Consider the following 23,063-nt stretch of genomic DNA (forward strand, 5'->3'; position numbering starts at 1 on the left):
TTTTTGTTGGACATATGGTGACAAACTTTTATTAAAGATTTCTAATGGTGAATAACTTATATGTACACTCCAGGGAAGTGTCATGGAAAAAGCTAGAATACAGGATATGGTTCCACTTCCAGTGACAACATATGTGGTGTTTGATGCATTACAGTGAAAAAAATCGATGAAAATATGGACAGAAGACACTAACTTGTTTTCGGCATACCCTGCAGGTATGCATCAACAATTTCTATGCCTTGAATGGGAATGTACGTACATCTGTGATTGTTCAAAAATGTACACCAGAATTGTATACAGAGATTCTGGAAACATCATTCCGTTATAAATGAGAAGCCAAATTTTCTCAAGATTTGATTTCAAAAGAGCAAACTCATAATATTTACACAAAATAGGATTGTTCTGTTTTTGTATGAATTTTCTCTCTTTTTTTCTTAATACTGCTATAGGAAAACTAAATGTTATTAACCCTTTGAGTGCTGTACTTTTTCCCACCAAAATTTCAGTGCAACATTTTGCTAATTTTTATGAATTTTTCTGTAATTTTTTTGATACTTTTGGACCAAATGGGCACAACATTTCATTGGGCACAGTTTTTATCGAAATTTTGGCAAAAATCTGACAAAAATTGACTGAGGTATATTTTATAAGGGCAACAAAAATTGACTTTGGCGCCCAAAGGGTTAATACACATAAAAACTTGATTGTTGGAAACTGATATTATCTTTTGGCAAAGTTCTTGTCCAAAGCTGCATTTGTCCTCTGAATAGAATTTATCTTGCTTTTAATTCTCTGTTCCACGGACAGTGAGGCTGGTAATTTCAGTGGTCTGAAAAAAGAAAAAAAACATGGTAAACATTTGAATGCAGTGCAATCACATTGGCAACTACATTCCAGCTCTTGCCTTCAAAGCCTATAACATTAATCTTTCCACTTTGAAACGTCTTGAACTTCATCAGTCTGGCTTGATTGAGACTTTTAGTAGTATGCACCTTGACCAAACTTTTGCTCAAAACTTTCTTCAGTGAAACTTTCAACCATTTTGTTACTAATCAAGAATAAAAATCAGGGGGCACCATGTTAAGTTTGGTACCAGAGAAACAAATTACCTATCATTTACTGATATTTAAAATTCAACACTGGTGCCACCTCTGTATTAACTCTACAGAGAAAATAAATTTTTTTATTTCGAAAAACTTAGATAATAAAAGATGTGCGTTCCATTGAGCTAGATAGTATATGCATTGTAATTTGATCCTGTGTTGTCAATGAAATCACTCACTGTAAAAACTCAGCATCCTTGGATTTCTTCTTTTCCATCTCTTTTTCTCGCTCATCTTCATTCTACAATGATGCACAGAACAGCAAAATGCCAGTCACCAGTTGTTAATATGCGCAATATACATTATACACTTTTACTTGCAAAGTAATGTAAACACTCAGTGTTTTTACATGTTTGTTCCAATGTTGTGCATGTTCATCACACGTCAGACTGCATCCGGTTTCAAGTCAGCCCCTCCCTCAACTTCACCATTAGCAATCTGATTAAAATCTGATGTAGAGATGGGTCAGTCTTTTATGCTATCGTATAAAAAATAAAGACCCTAGTACGATAGCGTAACAGACTGACCCATCTCTACAACGGATTTTAATCAGGTTGCACAGCAGATGCTCCAATGGAAACATGTGGTGGAGATGCCTGTCGCCACACTTATTTTCTTACCTTGTACTGCTGTACCCTGTGTTTTCTCTGCTCATCTCGCCATTTTGCATTTTCCATCATCTCTCTTCTTCTTCTCTCCATTTCTTCTGCGTTGGCTTTCCTTCAAAGTAACCACCAAGAAGGCAATTGGATTATCAAAAGGCAATTACTCCCCTGTAAATTATAAAACTATGATACATGTACGAGATATGAAGCTATACTGGAAAATGCAAAGAGACTTCCAATTTGGCATGTACATTCATTCCAGGAAGTTCAATTTGGTATTTTCAACTGTGTTCCCACTGCACTGGGACAGTTGTACCTGAGAACATGAAAATGTAACTCAAAGGTTTGTACTTGTACAAGTACAGGTAGTGCAAATTCTGATTTTTTTTCAATATCTGTATTCTCAGAAAAGGTACATGTACATGCAAAAGTCACATGTTGAGGTCATTGATACAACTTGTTTCTTTTAAGTATAACAGAGGAAAATACATGTATTCATGTATACATGTAGATCATTTTGCTATGGCATGATTTCCAACTGTCTCCCGTTTCTTTGATTCAAAAGAGAATCCTCTGATTACATCAGCAAAATTTGATTCAACTGCCATTTGTAAAATATTATTTTACATACAAAAAAAACCCAGTTACTTATTACTGTGGACTGTTACTAGTATTTCATTAGTGACACTCAAACAATTTGTGCAAAAATACATTCCCAACACACTAATCGTGCACCATTCATGGCTGCATTCACCATTGTCTTGCTGCAAAGATATAAGTCTGTGACGAACACATTTACTTCAACTACAGTAATACAACTTCAACATCCCGTGCTTAAGTTAAAGCACATTGTAACACTAATACACATCCATGTTAGCAAATCTGACAGTGACTCACTATCAAAGATGTATTTTTGTGGACTTTGGACCAAGTGCACTACAGAGTTGACACACTGGTACAAATCCATGCTTTGAAAAGGCACTGTCCCACGTGCTATTTGTCAAGATTGATTTATTGCAGTACTGCAAGGTTTTTTAGACCGATGGATATTCTCCATTGATAATAATTCATTTTTTGATGATTTGCAAACTGAAACAATGCTCATGAATACACTTTGCATGTACATGTATGAATGCATTTTTTGGGAAGTCAGGCACTCAAAATGGTTCTACTTCGGAAAAAAAAGAGAGATTGTTTCACAGACTTAGTACGCCTAAGAGATGATGTGATGGCAGTACAAACAAATCCACATGTAGAAACGCATACCGAAATACAGGTACTTCCGTGCGAGTTTGTGCACATGGTTTTGTGTTTGAACTGTGGTCCAGGTTTGACCCATTAAGAAGATTGTTGTTAGATACTGCCACCTACTTTTTACTTTGTTGTGGCCCACGTTGCGGTGATCTACTTCTGGATTTTCGCTGACGCCCAGCTGGAGATCTTGACCTGCTGCGGTACCTCTGTGGTGAACTGTATCTTCTGGCTGGAGATTCCGATCCCTCCCTTCCTTTCCTCCTCACTGGAGACCTTGACCTGCTGCGATACCTCTGTGGTGATCTCCGTCTTCTGGCTGGAGATTCTGATCGCTCCCTTCCTTTCCTCCTCACTGGAGATCTTGACCTGCTGCGATACCTCTGTGGTGATCTCCGTCTTCTGGCTGGAGATTCTGATCGCTCCCTTCCTTTCCTCCTCACTGGAGACCTTGACCTGCTGCGGTACCTCTGTGGTGATCTCTGTCTTCTGGCTGGAGATTCTGATCGCTCCCTTCCTTTCCTCCTCACTGGAGACCTAGATCTGCTGCGGTACCTCTGTGGTGATCTCTGTCTTCTAGCCGGAGACTCTGATCGCTCCCGTTCTTTCCTCCTCACTGGAGATTGACTTTGTGATTGACGACTATGTCGGTCTTGCCTCCTGTCATAACTGTTGCCATTTCTGTTACCCTGCCTGTCATGGCTTCTGTCCCTATGTCTGTCTCTCCTGACCTCTTCTGTTGACTGCCTGTGCCCAGAGCTCTCCCTTTCCCTATGTCTGCTCCCATACTTATCACTGTATGAACCAGATTGTGTACGGTGTGTATCTCTTTCGTGTGTACTCCTACCACTACTGTATCTTCCCTCTCTGGCTCCTGGTGATCTTTCCCTTCCTGAGTGTTTCTTTTTTGAGATCTGAAATGACAATATTTCGCTTTAGATAACATTTTGGTTCCTACATGTACTGCTAGTACCTTCACTGTTCTATGCACAATAAATCAACACTTCAAAAAAATGGAATGTCTACAACTTAACACAAATGAAAGCACTACAGTAAATTATTTTCAATCATTGACATGTATATCATAGGAACCTTATTGGCCGCAGGCAATAGAATATTTTCTGCTTGTGTCTCATGTAATGTCATGAGACGTACGCAAAATTCGGTTACCATCCATTGGAAGCTAATTAAGCTTTGCTTGAGAATGAGGTATATGCATTTTTAACTGAACCTCAAGACTTCATTCAGTTCTCAACACTGAAATAGTGCCCTTTTTTAACCTGTTTGCTCCTATTCCGTGTAAACAGATTCGCAATTACCAATGAGAACAATGTGTTTGGGCTAAACCATGTTAGTGAAAGGGGTAATCATCATTGTAAGGCAACACTCTGTTGATGACACAGACACCTACGATCTCATGAAGTTGATGGACAGGGTAAACTGGACTATAAGCTAATTGTTATTTTCATGGATTCAAATGATAGATACTTGTACATATGGTAACTATAGATTTTATCAGTAAATACATGTATCACAAATAATATTCTTTTAAGTTGGCATTACTGGAGATAACTTTGCCACAGTGGCAACATACACATACAAGTACATGTACAGTGTAGGTGCGAGTCAAAGTTTTTAATCAACTGTCTACAGTACATTTTACTGTCTGTAGTGTAACTACTAGTACTAGATTACATGCATATAGTCGCTATACCCTGAGATAACAGATTTTCAAGGGGTACTGGCCTTAAAATTCAATGCTGGATGGTCTTGATGTATGGCCCGACACAAGAAATCATGAGCACAATGTATTTTGTGTAAAACATTTGAAAAATATCAGGATGCAGACAGGTATTGCCTGGGGAGCATAAATGATGTGTTCCAAAAATGACAAAAACTTGCAGAAAGTCTACATGCATGCATGATCAAGCCACAGATACTCCAGCAATACATACCAATCCATATCCCTCTGGTCTGTAGGCTTTCTCCGGGGATCCTTTTCCATCAGACGATGAACTGTGTCTCCTCATCTTGTGTTTGTGTTTTCTGTGGCTGTCTTCATCACTGCTATCGTTGTGTGATCTCTTGTGTTTCTTCTTCTCCTTCTTCTTCTTTTTCCTGTCTTTCTTGCTGAGGTTTTTCCTCAACTGGAGAAAGGACGGAACAGCTTCTCTCTTTTAGTGTTTTCATCTTGCAACAGTTTGTAGTGAATCTACAACTGTAACTAAGCTGTAACTACTGATGTATTTTGCACTGTACTGTACTGTACTGTATATGTACTGTATTCTGACTAGTTTCTTGTCCTGCTTCCATGATCAGGTTAATTTGCTTATTGTTTACTCTGTCATCATAGATTGCATGTGTCTCCTATCCAGTTTTATTGCTGACTCGTGAATTAAGGTAGAATGCGCCTCGGGGACAGATACTTGGACTCTAAAACTTTGACAATTCTTTTACGATCTACCACTTGTGGGGGCTAATTTTAAAGCTCGCGGTGTAAGAAAACTTATCACTGTCTTAGTTTTTCAAAAATCGAGCATTTTATTTTTCTTCAAAAAGTTAACACATCATCAGGGATGGCGGCCATTTTGAATTTCAAATATTGGTTAATCTTGGGTAATTTGCCTCTCTGGTACCAAATTTGCATAGTGACCCCCTGAGTTTTATTCTTGAAATATTCCCTGAGGAAAGTTTGAGCAAAAGTTTAAGTCTTTCACTTTGAAAGCGCATACTACCTTAATGTTGTATGCAATGATAGGGTTCTCCCAGAGCAATTGAAGCATAGTGGTGACTACTTTTTAATGTTGGTAAAACAATAGAAATTCATTGACGTAAGAATTATTCATAATGTTATGAGTAATGAGTAACCATGGGATACGAAATTCCTGGGAGAATACTGAACGATAACACTGCATGCATACTTTCATCATTCAAAATGTTTTATCCATCACTGTTGCCATTCAACTGGTTGAACTTCATCCACATTTTGTGGTCATCTTTTATGTACGTGCCGTACTGTAAAGTGTAAAGCAAGATATTCCATTTTTTGTGTATAGTTGACTAAAAACTACAAAAAACTGAGAAATCACATGAATGTGCTCACCATGTCTTGCAACTGTTTCATTTTCACAGGGTTGTTTAGTAGGTCCTTTTTACTTTGTTCTTCTCGCTTCCTGCAGGAAAAAATTCATCACATGTCATGTACAAATTCATTCCAAACTGATTTGAATGCCGTTCTGCGTCTCATACACAAGCTATGAATTGACACATAAGTTCTTGTTTCAGCAAATACCTACTTCATCACAATCTGTAGCCCGACATAATTTTGTTGCTGATGAATCAAAATTACACATTCACCAAAGATTTGCATCAATCCATACAGTGTACAGATGGTGAAGGAGGTGCGTTACCTTCATCTACTTTTGGAAAGCTAGCAGCACTATGCAGTGTATAAAACCTAAAGTTTATATAATTTAACCAGATCGACAGATTGCACGTACAGTGTACAATCATGTAAAGCTGAAGGCAAATACTCTTTGGCGGACAAATTTCCCAAAGTGTTGGCATACACAGTACAATGTACATGTATGTTGTCATTTTCCATGGACCTGCATGGAAAGCAATACAATTGTGGATGGGCATTCCCATCAAGACCTTGCACATACACGTAGATGAAAATGTGATTGTCGAATTTGCAAGTTGGCAATCTTAGTGGCCACAATAAATTGATTACGCCTAGTAACCACACATGTACATTTAATGAAGACCTGAGCATTTTGTTCCACTGGTATGATGTACGATTATATGTACATGCCAAATTCAGTACACTGTGGGCTGAGAATGACCATTGAATGTTGTAAAATACTGTGACAGACTTACTTTATTGCAAAGAGAGGATCCTCGCGGACCTTGGTTGCCATGTCAATAGCCATGTTGACACCGGAACTTTCAAAGATTGCCCCCACACTGTTGGAACTTCCCTGTTGTTCATCGTTTTCCGTCTTGCCACTGTTGATGTCCATTATGGCCTTGTCTACCGGTTTGCCCAGCAGGTAGTCCTCTCTGTTGACCATGCCACCCATTCCTTGATACATCCAGTCCAGCTTGTCTTTCCCCTTGCTGTCAATATGATGTGAAGATCAAAAATTCATGATTGCTGTTTTACAAACTCAACGGGATCAGTTTGACATGTTCGTGGTAGGATGTATGGCAAATGCATTTCACTGCGCAACAGAATAAAGTGGAAAAAATATGACAGTCAAAACCTGAAACATTTATAGAACAAAACAAATCTGTTGATTGTGTCTGTCTATCTATTCCAATGCAAAAATCACATTATCATCCATATTAATCTTTCCAGGCATGAGGAAAATTCACCAGCTAAAGTTATCATTGGCTCGCAGGTTTTCAGCTCAGAAGAGTTTTGCTACATGTAGCCCTATAGACTGGCAAATTATTCATCTGGTCACTAAATTGTTGACTTAGTAGGCAAGTTGAAAACTGAGGCTGGGCTAGTAATCTGTTTTGGGGACCCTGTGCTTTCCCCTGGGAAAGTGGCTCTTCAACCGATTTGCTCCTTTGGCCTTCCATCCCCCGGTAGCCGTATCTAGGATGGCCTACCCTATAGAAAACAATTGGGAATGGACCAAATTCCAGTGGTGAAAGGGTGGATGATTGTCATTAATCTGTACATCCCTAATTCACATTTAAAACTGGTCTTTGGGTTAAAATTACTCGGATTCTGAAAAAAAAAAATACACAAGGGCACCATGAGGGTAAAATAATTCTACAAAGTGTAAGTGTTCCTACATACATTGTATAGAATGACCTCACCTGACTGCACCAGTGTCCTCTGCATATCGTTGCATTTCTTCCCTGGCCCTCTCCTCAGCCAGCTCTTTCTGGAGTTCCTCAATCTTCTTCTGCTCAGCAGCATGGTTTTCCTCTTTCTTCCACACCCGCTCTATGTTCCGCATAGTCTGCGGGTGCCAACTCTTTTTCATATTCTGAAAGGCAGGCACGGAAACAAAATACAATGTATCACTGCAAATTCCACTGATATAGTGTACTTGCATTTTAATGTGGCACTTGAAAGAGTATATCAATGGTGCAACACTAAAATACATGTACCCAGATTTGTTTTTTATCAAAATACTGAAATGCATAATTCATGAAAGCTCAGTTTGATCTATGATACATGAAGAAACTTATTTTGGATTGAAAGTAGCAGAGAGGTATTAACATCAGTTTTGATGTTTGAGACATTTTCATATGGGCAATCTGTGCATGTACACTATGTTGCTCTCTGTCTGTCTGTCTCTGTCTGTCTGTCTTTGTCTCTCTCACTGCTCAACACCTAACACAATACATGTGTAATGTTTTTAATCTGAAGGAACCGTAGGCTACATTGATTGACAAAGAAAAACACCAGTCTCTGAAGTACAAAATTCATTTTATGTAAAGGGGCTGTGGATGTCATCTGAACTTCTGGTTGAGGAGTATTTTCATTATCAAGCAAGTTGAACAAGGATATTTTTGTTATTCAGTCCTTTACTCACTGAACTGCCAGAAAATTATCAGAGGTATGAAGACAGTCTGCTAATTTACGGATCTATCGAATAAAAAGATTAGAACACTTACCAAATCTCCGCCACCCATGATCGTAGTTCTTATTATTCAAACTAAAAAACGCCACAATGAAAGGTTGTAACTTGTTGGTATTGATTTCCGGTTGCGTACGTCCTCGCTGCGTTACATTCGCGCTTCTATCTTCGATATTCACTTGGATCTAATACAGTTTTATCGCACCCGGTAAGTATTACTATCACACACTGAGGTCAGAGCTTTGTCTGTCCGTATAAGGGTGATACGGGTTTACAATATTGCCGACCAATTTTTTGTTAAGGAATGGAACCAACGTCGTCACACGAACACACAAACAAAATCAAAATCAGCAAATGGCGTCCCGAAGCTGACATAGGTCACAGGTGAAAGGTTGAGGTACATACCATTGGTAAATGGGTAGTAGCTGTCTGCGATTACAATGTATTGACAACAAGAATTTTAAAAGAACTCATGAAATTTCCTTTCTTCAACCATGAAGAAAATAAAATGGTATTCGACAGAGTTGAATTGCGTCTTATGCATTCAATGTTCTATTTTAAGCCTTCAGTTAAGATTATATTTTGTAAAGAACGTCATCAATTCCCCGGCTGATGAAAAGATTGGCCAGTCAGCAAATATCTGGGCCAGGAAGTGATAAACTGTACAGTCAAAAGCGGATGATTGCAATATCGTGCTCCGACGATTAAGAAGCGAAGCCTGTAGTTGGGAAGCATCCGTTTTTAACATGTCGTCAGCTCGAGTTTCGGAGGATCCAGAGCTTAAAGGTGGCCGGGCACCTGCAGGTGAGAAAGTCTTGTGTTGTTCATTGTTTACCGAACGGAAAAACGTGGACGATGAAACAAAGCCCTATTTAAATTTTGGTCGCTGTCGCATCGTGTGGCAGTGGTTTTGCTTTGCACTGAACCAGCTTAGTGGCGCAGAGGGTTTGCTTGACGCGACCTCGTGGTCTTCTCACGGCGACCTTGAATAACAGCTTAATTTCCGCTACATAAAATTATGCCCCGTTCTTGGATATTGGCCATTGCACCTTTTAGGAGCGCCATTTCCGACTGGCCATCTTTGTATATCTGTCATTTTCTACCATATTGAAGAAATATGCCAATACTGATAATGATCTATTGCGACCATATGCAAGCAGGGTCTCTACGTCACTGGTACACGGTGGACTGGAGAACCCTGTTTCAAATTCAATCGCAACATCTGGACGTTCTCTCAAATGGTAACCACGCCCACTCGATAACTCTTTCTGTGGCCAGTCCAGGCTTTTTTCATTTACATATACATTACAATTTACATAGTTTGCAATAAATACAGCGGCGGCTTTGGTTTTACCATGAAGGTTTAAGATGGTGTTCGGTAGACTGATTTTATGAACAACTCATAAGGGAACTATATTTTCTACTTCATAGCGTTGTCATTATTTGTTTCATAAAACATACATTTTCTCATTATGACGTGAAAAACATTGTATGAATCATACAGTGTTATTGTTGACAAATAAATAACTCATATCCTGGACTGACATTCAGTAACAAACATGGCACGTGTAGGCTATATTCACAAGTTGAAATCAAGGCATTTGGACCTGATCTTAGGAGTAAAACAAGAACTGTGTGCCATGAACAAAAAAAACCAGGAAAATATTACAGCTGAAAATGGAGCCTCAATCCTCCATTTTTAATCATTCACTGATAATAATAAAAAAAACAACACAACAACATACAGCAATGATTAATTTTAATACGTATAAAGTGCACAGCACTGTTCTCACCTGTAGATAACAACTCAAAAATATACTATGATTACTCTCAGTTTCTCACTTTGCAGAGCAAGGTCACCCTAAGTTCATGACCTTCAGGGATACAATACCTGTATTACACAGGAGCTCTGTGCTTGAAATGAGGACAGTAAAATGTGTACTGTCAAAACAACATTGTGTGCTAAATTTCATACCAAGGTTTTTCCAATGGAGACAATGACGTATGCTGGGTGACCTTTGAACTCTGAAGGTCTTAAATTCATTGTTATGATATCTGTACCTTTAAACAGACATCATACCATACGATTTGGACCGCAGTGGACTGTGAGATGGCAGAAAATCACAATTACTTTAGAGTAACTGTGAAGGAAACAAAACTGTTGCATTTTATGACCAGATTATGTGACGACCGACACTTATGTCTACAGAAATAAATTCATTCCTGACTCAAGCTGTTTACCTGTCAATTATTTTCACCAAAAAACATGTTATGACCCCTGTTGATGCTTTGTAGGATAAAAACCGTCAATGTGATAAGCATTGATGAGTACAGCACATATTGAACTCTCTCTCCTATGATTTCTCGACATCAAAATTCATCGCTGAAAACAATTATAGAGCGGCAAAGGCAAAGCAAAGCAAAATGGATACCATGTAATATTCCTTCAGACATCATTTGTAACTGTATTCTCTTGAAAGCAGTGGATGCAGAACTAAATAAAGAAAGAGGGCGGGTAACGTTTAAATCTGATATCAAGATAAAAATGAAGTCTTAAAGACAGGCATGTGACCTCTAGATCGATAGCTTCTTGACTTACAAGTGGCGAAGTGTCTGCACTTATTGTACATTTCTTCTTCTGAATCATATCATTTTTGCCATGGCTTGTTGTGAACGTCAACAATTTCTTTGTGGGATTTTGACTCACAAGTAAAGAAGTTTACCGGTAATACAATCTGATTAAAATCAGATGTAGAGTACGGCGATGTCTTCTTATGCGTACGCGGTATTCTTTCGCTGTGAGAGGCGACAGTGAGAGAATACTGCGTACGCATAAGAAAGACATCGCCATACTCTACATCTGATTTTAATCAGATTGTATTACCGGTAATATTGATGCTTATCAATCATCAATATCTTAATGAGTAATCAAACACCTCGGTAAATATTAACATTGACATGTAAATGGTACTACGTAGTAATATATACTGTAGGATATTGCAGTTTATTCCGTGTAAATACAATGCAATCACCCATTTGTCATATGGAAAATGTAGGTCAGGTAGCTTTATTTTCCGTAATGTACTGAGTTATTAATGCTAAATTTACAGGAATACACTTATTGACAATTTTCTATACCTCGAGGAAATTCTCCCATCATTCAATGCAGCATGAATGACACTTCATTAATGCTGATAAGATTCTGGAGCAGGTGATATTGGTCATCGACCTCCAGAAGGTGTACCTGTTGACCCACTGGAGGCGAGAATTTTGGCTGTAGAAACTGAAAACAGGGTGATGGTTATTTTGATGTGATTGATTGGAGCAATTACAGTATAATTAAGACATATCACAGCATGTCTTAAACAATTTTAATGCCATATTCAGAGTCAATAGAAACTTGATTTAGTTTGAATTTTGTCTCATTTAGCCAAGCATATTTCAATTGATATCCAGATAACGCAGTGCTGTAAACACTTTGAATCACCTGCATGTTTTCAGAATTTTTTATTCAGCTATTGGAAGACAATTAACCTAACCGTAGTAGATATACGGAAGAGTATAAAAGTGGCTTCTTGGAATTGTGAATTTACAGATTAACTAAATTCACTGACAAAAGATGCTTAACTACAAAGATATGTCTTGTTTGTCTGATGCCACCCTAAATTGAACTGTTAAACAGAGATCAGGAACAAACACACGGTACTGTTTTTCATGTAAACAGGATAATGTCCTTCAATCTACATTTTGTCAAAAACACGTACCCTCTCAATTCATATTTTGTGAAAGACAGCCTGTTCTCATGTTATCAATGTGGTTAGAAAATGAAGATATTTGAAAATGTAGATGTTCATGGTCATTAAATGAATTTGTTGTGTCTGTACATCTTGCATGATTTTCTATTTATTTGTTTGTTGTTTGAGCTCTCACCTAATTGATGTTGATAATATTTGTATTGCGTGAATAAATTGTAAATATTTCAGAGGTCAGACTTTGCTTAACTGGGCTTGCATCTTTGTCAGATACTGTGGCACACTGTGCCTTCATGATGGACTGATTTAAGGAATAAATTTCAGAAAATAGACTATTGCATTGATAGTGGTGTGATTGGGTAGATGTTGAGCCATTATGAAACCCACAATTGCTTGGCGAACCGTGATTTCCAGGTGTATGTACTGTATGCCCAAACAAGACAGTGTGAACAGAGACTGCACACACATGTAGTGAAAGAAGTGAAATGGTTCACACAAAGGAGAGATTTAAACTAGTGATGCAGCGTGCGGTCTTTATTGAATTTGTCATGTAAACAACCACTGAGTGCCTGAGGTTCATGCTGTATTGCCTTCCGGCATTCAACAACATTGTACCGTACTGAGTCTGTAATTGGTTCTTGTTATTCGTTAACCTGATGTAACTCTGTATAATTAAACATCAATCATAATTAACTTACTGCATAACTGTTCATTAACTTTACTGCAGGATGAAGTTAAATAATACATGTACATGTAGCATACCAGTATGGAGTTTTAACGATCATAATTGTATCTCCTGATGTTGGACTTTCTTCTGCCCTCTTCTTGCTGTAAATATAAACAAGACCACCACTTTTTCAACTTTTGTCCTTGAACTACCATGTTTGTTGGTTTTTCCTGAAATATATTTTTCAGTTTGTCAAAGCATATCCCTTTTTTCACAAACTTGCTTACATTGATCACATTTTTTTTAAAGACTTTAAGGAGATTAAAATTATGTGTATCATGGGTTTAGTAATTTTATAATCCCTCAACAGAAATGGTAGTCATGTTGCATGCAACCACTGGTGCTATGGTATTTTCAAATGTGATGTTTAATTTACCCCTTGATTAATGCATATGATTGTCATTTGCAAATAAACCCAAACATTTTGAGTGAAAACTATGTAAGAGAGCACGTAATGGAAATATTATAGCCCAAACAAGGGACTAGGTTGTACATGTATGTACTCTTGAGGCAGGAGACCATTAATTGCCCTCATTACATCGGGCAAATGGTCATCTACCCTGAGGGCACATACCGGTACATGTGGTCTCTTGTTTGGGCCATAACATATAATGTACAATATTATGACCGAGCCATGTATGTACAGTGTATATTTTTAAAATAGTTGCATGACAAAAATGACTTTTAATTAGTACATGTATATACTGGCTCCTGTGGCAATCTTCTCCATGTTCATGTACATCGTCTTTAAAAAATGACTTTTTGAATGAACTGTGTCCATCAAAAATAAGCTGTAAGCATCTACGCTTTATGGCATGAGTGATTTAGGAAACTTCTACAACCGTGTATATTCATGAACTGTCCATTTTGGAAAGAAGTCGTTTTATTAGCTTTTTTCTTTACGTACATGTTCAGGGATACTGTACAGCATGGCTTAGGCCACATACATGTAGACATGTACTGTGCATGCTACATGTAATATCCTGAGCTCTACTTTTCTGTAACAATGAGCGCATCACACTATGAAGCACACAAACCTGGAGCACAAAGCAAATGTTGGAAACACAAATGCCTTCATACATGTACATATATTTCTGTCTCCCTCTTTGCAGTGAAGGCTGGCGGGATGAGAATAACACAGAGTAAACACGCACATCCTGAGAAGCCAGAGAAGCCGACCAAAGAAGAGGTGGAAGAATATGGCGACCAATCCAGGTATTCTTTGATTTCTGAACACTTGGGAGATGAGGAGATTGGCTGAGCAACTTTGTGTTGATTTAGAGATCCTACATGTATATCTGTGCAAGACTTAGTATGTGTGTAACCTGCTGTGTGTGAAATACAACTAGCTGGTCTATTGGACATGATTTTTGTTGACAATGAATATTTATGAATATGATGATGAAGGACCACGCTGTGAAAAACAATCACTATGGTGTTTCATCCTATTCTTACTACCAGTAGCCAGTTAACCTTCATACTCTGCTTTTGGTACACACTTTACTGAGTTTATTTGATACGAGTTATGGAATAGATTCAGCAAACTGCTTTACCTCAGTCATGCCACCAATATTTCTACCTATTTGCATAAATGTGTAAATATATACCGTATTAAGTGCAAAGCATTGTTCCCACCTATCCAAAGACCACAGCTTCAGGACCAGACTAATTAAGTGGCAGCTTTCAATGCACAGAGAGGAAATACATGTGTCAGACTCTCTCAAAGTCTTTCATACTTGATGCTGTTCAGCAATATTTTATGTGCCTTTTATGGTCTGGTTGAGAGAGGAGTGTGGGCATTGGTTTGTCAAAAACACAAGCTTCTAGGGCTCTGCTACATTGAGCTTGAATTTGAATAGTTAAGGGCAAGGGTGCACTGCCATGTTGGATTGTGAGAGAATCTCGGTGGCTGTATACTTGTAATATGTTAAGAAAATGTTTTCTCCATGTGTTTAAAAATGCTCTTTATCGTGGTTAGCCATTGAGCCTATAACTGTCAGCTACATTCTTTTTCCCTATTTGGCACTTCTGGACGTGGAAACTGCATACATTTGTACACTTTCACTGTTGCACATCGACAAATTTGTATTTAGCGGGGACTATGTCATCAATAATGACTTGTTGAGAACGTGTCATTTTAGTTCTCTGTGCCTTATTAAGCTATTTTCAGCACTACGGTACTTTTCATTTGATGTTTTACCAGTCCAGAGTAAGGCTTTCTCAATGTTGACAAGGAGAATCTGGTGTCATGGAGGGAATTTTGCTGTGACAAATGTTTTGCTGGTCTCACGTGAGCAATCACATGAGTTTATCATAATGCCATATGGTTGACAAAAATATGCATACAGTACAGCTATGTAGCTATCTTTAGAGAGAAAAACAATGTATATCAAGGTAATATGATTTAAAAATAGTCTATAGTAATTGTTTTTCATGCATTTTTAGTCACCAAATGTAGTAATTCAACCAACCAGCTTTCAATACAAATACATGTACATGTATATATGTATGCATGTATGTGAATAAAGACTCTTAATTTTTACAGTGTGAAATGACAGTTTCAAAACAGCAGTTCATATTGATCCTCAGTGGTACAGTACAGCATTTAAATTTGAATTGCTGAGTTACATGTATATGTGTGTGGTTGCAATTTTTTGTGTTAAAGTGTATAACTTTTGTTTTCAAAATTATAAGTGTGATGCAGTTAATTTCTTAATTTGAAGGACGTAATGAGTGGATATTGCAGCTGACATTGATCGAGTACACACATTTTTTCATGAAACTTCATAAAGCTTTAATAAAAGCATGGCCTGAAAGCACATAGCCAGTCAATTCAACCGCGGTGTGCAAGTTGACTGAAATGTAATATTTTTGAGTCAATTTACCACACTTCTTTGTATCATTTGGTAACTCTACGCTGGCATACAGATAAATTTGCAGTCCATTGAGATGTAATGTGATGCTCCAAAATGTAAATTTTTATCATTAAAATGAGATAGGCGTGTACACATTTCTGCATATACACGTACATGTAGTATGTAAACATGAACTACCGTGTATGCTATGGTTTTTAGCTCACATTTGGTATATGTATACCAGAGAGGGCTTATATGGTAGGTCGGCGGCATATGTATGTATGTATGTATGTATGTATGTACCGTATGTATGTATGTATGTATGTATGTATGTATGTTTACAGTTGGGATGGTAGTGTTTCTGACAACTTAACTAGCAACAAGGTACTAAATTAACCCTTTGAACCCGGCTCGGAAAAAAATGTCCATTTGATGTCATAGGTCACCAGGGGGTTAGGGTGCAAAGGGTAAAGTAAACATTTCATAAGTGATTCTAAACTTGTCACAGCAAGGCTAAAAAAGTAAACTTTTAGTCTTTTACTGTAGTTTTCTGATATAGGCGTCAAAACACACATTCTACTGTAAACATTGATTGCAAATTGCCAAATTGCAGGATGAAATGTATGTTATGTCGCAAAGGTGTGTCTTTCCAGAATATACCGCCGGTACATGTACTGGCTTGGGATGTCATCATGGAAAGTTCTAGCATAATACTGTATATAAATGTATGATTGATGTCTCTGTGATTACCATATGTTACAAAACTATGACTTTGCAATGCTCCAGAGAGAGCACTGAAAATTTTCATCATGCAAAACCAAACTGAAAATAAAAGTTGGATGTCTTATGATATCATATTGCGCTGCTTATATTCTCAAAGTGACCAATGTCAAAAACTGAATCCTGTTTTAATCACTAAAAGATTAATATTTTTTCTAAGGTTTGAGTACATAGGTGAATGTTAGTAGTTTTGGGATCCCAGCAACATTTATTTTGTCCCCTGATATCTTTGCATTGATATTCCCAGTGGGAAATGCTGGTAACATGACAGTGGAACCCCAGTAAAATTTACCTAACGGTGCATGAACATACAAGTACTGCCCGTAAGGTAGTAAGCAACTTGAAAGTGAGAGACTTCAACTTTTGCTTAAACTTTCTTGAATGAATTTTACTTTCAAAGCAAGAATAAAAAAATCAGAGGTCACCATGCAAAGTTTGGTGCTAGAGAAATAAATCTCTTAACATTCACCGGTGTTTGAAATTCAAAATGGCCTCCATGCCTGTGATAACTGTACAGGATGAAATTTTCGATTTTCAAAAAAAACCAAGAGTGTGAAAATGTTCTTACTCCAAGAGCTTTAAAATGAACCCCCATAAGTGGTACATCAGTATATAGAGTTGTAAAAGTTTGACAGTCCAAATAGTTGTCCCGAAGGCCCTTCTACCTTAACAATACACTTAAGGTACAATGTCCACATTTATGGATGTGTCTGCATTGCACTTTGACCTCAATTCATTGTGTCATGGCAACTACGTTGAAGGCTGTACAAATGCGTCACGTAATTCCTCAAGTGACAGGAAAAGGTGCACGAAATGATATGTGTTTGTTATCCTTCTTGGTAAGATCTTAATTCTGTCTTGTTCTGTCGTGTTTTTTTCTCCACTAGTTCCCCTAAATCGTCTGTTGTTATCGCGGGAGCGGTAACCAAGGGTGACAGGGACTTCCCCCCAGAAGCGGTCAAAGTGACGCACGAGAAGCCAGTTCCCAAACATGACAATAGGAATCCACCAATGAAACACAACATGCCGATTCAACAGCCCCGCAAATAGAATGGTTGGTGCAGTGATGATAAATTTCCACACGGACTCTGTGTAGGCTGAAATCATTTCATGTTGCCGGGAAAATGGTGCGGACACTGTAATTGGATGTTCAAGAAATGCGTCAAATTTATGCCTTGATTAATTTTTTTTTCTGAAATGTGGACCAGTAATTTTTTCAACATCTTGTTTCTGCCGAATAGCAAAAATACTGGTATAACCCTAAAAAGTCTACCCTTCATTGTTATTCAGTGTTGTGGGAGAGCAGTGTTTTATATACGCTAACAGTTTCTCATAGTCACACAAATCTTTTAGTCGGCTGTATTGTACACTCTTGCAATACAGCCTCACACTCTGTCATATACATGTACATTATATGTAGTGTTAATCTTTATTTTCTTGTTCAAATTATTGATTCATAAAATAATGACTAACATGGAATTCGTAACACACTCGAAAAAATTGCTGTTGGAAATCTCAAAACTTCTAATTTTTTTTTGTTTAATTTCCATCATGCTGTGCTGCAAACATTCTGAAATATTTTTTGTGTGAGTGATTGATCAATCAATAATGGTTGCAATGCTTCACTGCATGCTGCTGCTACGCTTGAACAGCGCCCCCGCAGGTGATGGTTGCAAGGCATTGATGCAGCTGGAACGCTTGAACAGCGCCCTCACAGCAACTGGCTATAGATCACCTTCCCGGCAACAAGGAATGCATTATCACCAACATGAAAATAATCCACTTTTATATTGAGTGTTGTCAATTTTAAGTAAAATGTTGGTCATAATATATACAGTCATTGTCTGCAATATGAATGTCCTTGTGTTGGAGTAAGCTGAATGAATTTGAAATGGTAAGCGCTTAAACGAGACTAACCCACCAGTGGCTACTGTTCACCTAGATGTAAATAAATTGTCTCAGATATATATAAAATACTACAGCCAAATTCAATGTAAGTTTGTATGATGAGATGCATAAAAACCTCACAAGATCACTAAACAAGGATATATACTTTGTTACAAAGCTTTTTACTCAAAAATTTCCTGCAAGCGCAATAGATACGATAACAAATATGACACAGTTGGTATAAAGCCTTCATTGTAACTGTCTGCTGTACTCTTAGGATTTCCCAATGTGCTTTCAGTTGCTATTTCCAGAGGGCCTACGAACTTTAGCGCCCTCTGGAGTTGTTGGCTTTGCTCAAGTTCTGTTTCCATTACCCCAGAGTGTTGCTGAGAAGATCAGGCATTTAAAAAGGCAGGTTAATATTTTTGTGAAAAAAAACACTTTGATGTAATACTGGCTAATCTTGTCTTTGAGGAATTGCTGCCAACAGGCAATTTACTGAACCAACTCTAATACTTTGGGAATTGATGTGGGTTACCTAGATTAGTGATAGGTAAGCTATTTATGGATATCCTCATTTAAATTTACACTGAATTTGACCGCAAAAGTATTAAAAAGTATGATAAAATTCAAATCTCTTGATTTGGGTACAGATTCTTAGAACCTTCAATGTCTTGCTGTAATTTTCTAGCAAAAATTTCCACTTGTTTAATGCCTTCATAAAAATATGACTAGCCTCCCATTAAGGAATTATATTTGCAAATATGCGTATTATTATTTTTCTCTCATACAGTAATCATGAAATATTCATAAGAAATTAAATATTTGGAAAATTTTGAATTTTTTGGTTTTAATGTTCACATCCTTATTTCAATGTGCAGAGGTCCATCTGTTACATAGGAAACAATAAGGGCTGTACCAATATGTGGACGTTAGAGGGTTACAGTTCATGAGGAGTCACTTTGTATTGTATGAGGTACAAATCGGATACGGGAGTTTATGTGTGCAAATAGCCATTATCGGGCAATGGCTGGCTAAAATTGATAAATAACTCATTCCAATTGTAACAACAAGATGAATTTCTCTCTTTTTTGTGATTTGTCAGTCGATTTCACTCACTGAGATGTTGCACAGTTTTTTCTGTCAAAAAATGTTTTAACTCTTAGTCTAGCAACATTGAGGAGGCTGCACATCACGTTCAAAGTCTTTGATTCCACTGCCTTGTCTTTGCTGAGAATCAAATATAGCAACTGTTGATCGATTTTCAAGTATTTGTCTTCTGTTTGTTGAAAAAAACCAAGGTCATGCTGAAAAGTACAGTGTTCACCTTGTCAACACGGCCTTTCTCTTTTTTCCTAGGGTCTATGGTAATATCCAATATGTTGTCGACTACTGAATAATAGTCCGGACTTGAATTCATTCGTCAACAATAACATTGGATATTGTACACAACTTGGTGTCTTTGCAAGGCCTATACTTTGCTTTACTGCATACATTAGGGAGAAGAGGTGGAAAACATACTTGACTTTAAAGAAAAAATTATGAAAATTTCAACAAAAGTAATATCATATCATTTGTGCAGTGATAAATTTCCATGTGTTACTGGTTTTGTTCAATGTGTGGCATGTTAAAACACAATTCATGCCACGGATTCATTTTTATGAAGTTCATTTTTGATGCTTCATTTCGTAAGTAGAGTGAAACCTTACCGTATCAACACCTCTCTAATCAGGACACTCTTCATTAAGGACAAATTTATCAAACCAAAAGTTACACTTTGAATAGAATTTTACCTGTCTATTAAGGACACCTCTATATTAAGGACACTTTTCCATTCCTGAAGGTGTCCTTAATAGACAGGTTTCACACTTCAACATGCATGGACACCACCAATTGTGGCATAGACAAGTGATTCTCAAACAATGTGCATTCCCATGCTTCTTCAAACTGATTTCTGACTTAAGCAGTGACCTTTAACCTTCAATAGGAATCACAATTTATGCAATGTAATATTCTATCCGATAAGCCATAGATAGAATTTTTGTGGCCAAGACAATAGACTGTACAACTCTTTGACAAATAGTAATATAAAAGAATTATAATAACAATAGCATAACACTGTTGGTTTTAAGGTAGTATGCACCTCAAAAGGAACAGACTTAAACTTTGCTCAAACTTTCCTTAATGACTCTTTTATTCTCATACCAAGAAATCAAGAATAAAAATCGAGGGTCACCAAGCAAAGTTTGAGAGACAAACTACCTAACATTTACTGATGTTTGAAATTGAAAATGGCTGCCATCCCATGGTTAACTAAATGGGGAAAAATGAAATTTTTGAATTTTAATAAACAAAAGACTGAAAGTTTTTCGTACTCCAAAAGCTGTACAATGAGCCCCACAAGTGGTAGATCAGAAAAGTATTGGAAAATTTGAGAGTCAAAAGATCTGTCCTTGGGTACATTCTAACAAACCTTAACAAATGCAAGATAATAAGAAATAAAATGGCTACTTACATATTTACCCGCTTTTATTACATATAAAAATATATAAAATAGGAAGATATCGAATTGGGATTTAGAAAAAATATATAATGTATTTTGAATTAGCCTTCATTAACTCAGTCATTTACTTTGAGCAGTGTCTGTGTTTCAAATTATTTCTTTCAAGGTTTTTCCAAAATCACTGATTTGGCTTTTCAGTGATTGTTTTCAAGATTTTTTAACTAATCTTGATTAAGATGAAATCATGTTCCTTTAATGTGAAGCTTGTCTGCCTATCTCTTTTCAAATTTATCATTTAAGTTTTAATCAGATTTGTGCAAAAGAAACATTGACGTGAAATGTACATTATTACCAATTTTTTGCCTATTGCTGTTGTTTGGAGAAATGGAACTATGGGTAGAGGAGGTCAAAGGTGATATAATTTATGTTGTACAACTTGTTATGGCTTGTAATGACAATAAGGTAATGCTTTGAGTGTCAAGTATTAACCCAGATGAGAAATCCGAAGACTTCTTTCAAATGAACAACTTTTAGAGAAATTAACTCGAGACTTGAAAATACCTTGATACTTTGCCATGCTTTGATTTCATGATGAGCATCACAGTAAAACAACTCAAGATCAAACTTCAACATTTCATGTACGGCATGAGATATCAAGAGAGATCAAGAAGTCCACTGTATTTTTTTTTGATTTAGTGCTTGCTTCGCAGATAAAAATATTACAGGCAGTTGTGCGCAGCAACTCAGTGTTTTCAATTGCACAAATTTTGATTGATTTTTTTTCCTCTGTTGTGAAATTTGATTTCACCTTAAATCACAGTGGGAGTGATTCCAAGAATGGAGAGACTGCTGTGTTTCATCCATTACACTACTGCTTGTTAATCAGAATGGAAGAACTCTAGCCACTAAGTGGAATTATGTTGGTCTCTAAGACAAATAAAGATACTGGTGCAGTAAATACAAACCTTTGTGAATGGAAGTTTATTTTTTATTGTCTTCATTGTTATATATTATCATAAGAGGGTGCATGATATGTCTCATCTCCAACTTCGGGGGCCGTGGATAAATAAAGCACAACAAACGCAACTAATTGTTTTGGCCTCAACCCTCCCTCCCCTAAACAAAAGTTTGGAAGTGCAAAAATCCAACCAAGCCTCATGGGCCAAGTACACGCGCAGCAATTTATAAGTTTTACTGACAGTGCGTTGAGTTCCTGGATTAATTCATCTAAACTGTCCAAACTTACGAAAGTTGTAAAGACATTCAGATCCTGTACTCTAAATCCCCTTGTTTTTCGAAAAAATATACAGTTGCTCGTGTGGCGATGACATCTTAAAACATTGCGATCGTAACGTAACAAAAGAGTGCACTATTACAAGTTGGCCATAGACACGCCCTCTTTTGGGTTGATCACCCTCCACACTATGGTAGTGCCCTCTATAAGGCGTGATTCTCAGGGTAGATTTAAATTAAGATGTAGATTCAAATTGAAGTTACAGCCTTGTTTCCTGTGGTATTTGACATAATTTTCATTTTTGAAACTTCAAAAATTAAGGTGCTTGTAGAGTTGAATAAATGATATGTTTCATTTAATTCAAAATGTCTGTCTTAATTCCATTCTTTTCCGCTCAAAAATCCAATGGGTGAAAAAAGGACTCTAATAAAGAGAAACTAATTTTTAGCTCACATTTGGTTATACCAATGTGAGTTTATCGTATAAGCTGAAGTCGATGGCGTCTGTATATGTATGTGTGTATGTATGTATGTATGTATGTAAGTATGTACGTATGAACAGTATGTCAGTCAACATCAAAAACACGTAAAACCGCTGCACATTTCAGCTTGGTATTTGGTGTGTGGATGCATCCTGGGCTATAGATGGGATTTTGTCCAAATGAAGTCTGCATTGCCAAAATTATGCAAATGAGCTTACAAAATGTGAAAATGGTCAAGAATTAATATCTCGAGAATCTTTGTTTTAGATTGCTTTGAAAATT

The 23,063-nt window shown here is 37.1% G+C and overlaps 2 protein-coding genes across 2 annotated transcripts; one reads left to right on the plus strand and one right to left on the minus strand.

Moving 5' to 3' along the window:
- Positions 1-8,935, minus strand: LOC139143457 (pre-mRNA-splicing factor CWC25 homolog). The gene is made up of 9 exons (XM_070713788.1): positions 8,600-8,935; positions 7,793-7,965; positions 6,839-7,078; positions 6,063-6,132; positions 4,915-5,106; positions 3,080-3,873; positions 1,724-1,823; positions 1,283-1,344; positions 1-829 (listed from the first exon to the last, which is right to left on the minus strand). Exons 1-9 carry the CDS (start codon positions 8,615-8,617, stop codon positions 721-723), a joined length of 1,758 nt encoding a protein of 585 aa, XP_070569889.1. The 5' UTR covers positions 8,618-8,935; the 3' UTR covers positions 1-720.
- Positions 8,936-9,034: 99 nt separating this feature from the next.
- LOC139143458 (death-associated protein 1 homolog) lies at positions 9,035-22,030 on the plus strand. Its single transcript, XM_070713789.1, has 3 exons — positions 9,035-9,366; positions 14,154-14,256; positions 17,564-22,030. Exons 1-3 carry the CDS (start codon positions 9,309-9,311, stop codon positions 17,724-17,726), a joined length of 324 nt encoding a protein of 107 aa, XP_070569890.1. The 5' UTR covers positions 9,035-9,308; the 3' UTR covers positions 17,727-22,030.
- Positions 22,031-23,063: the final 1,033 nt, after the last annotated feature.

This window comes from Ptychodera flava, chromosome 11 (genome assembly GCF_041260155.1).
Source record: "Ptychodera flava strain L36383 chromosome 11, AS_Pfla_20210202, whole genome shotgun sequence".
Taxonomy (NCBI): Eukaryota; Metazoa; Hemichordata; class Enteropneusta; family Ptychoderidae; genus Ptychodera; species Ptychodera flava.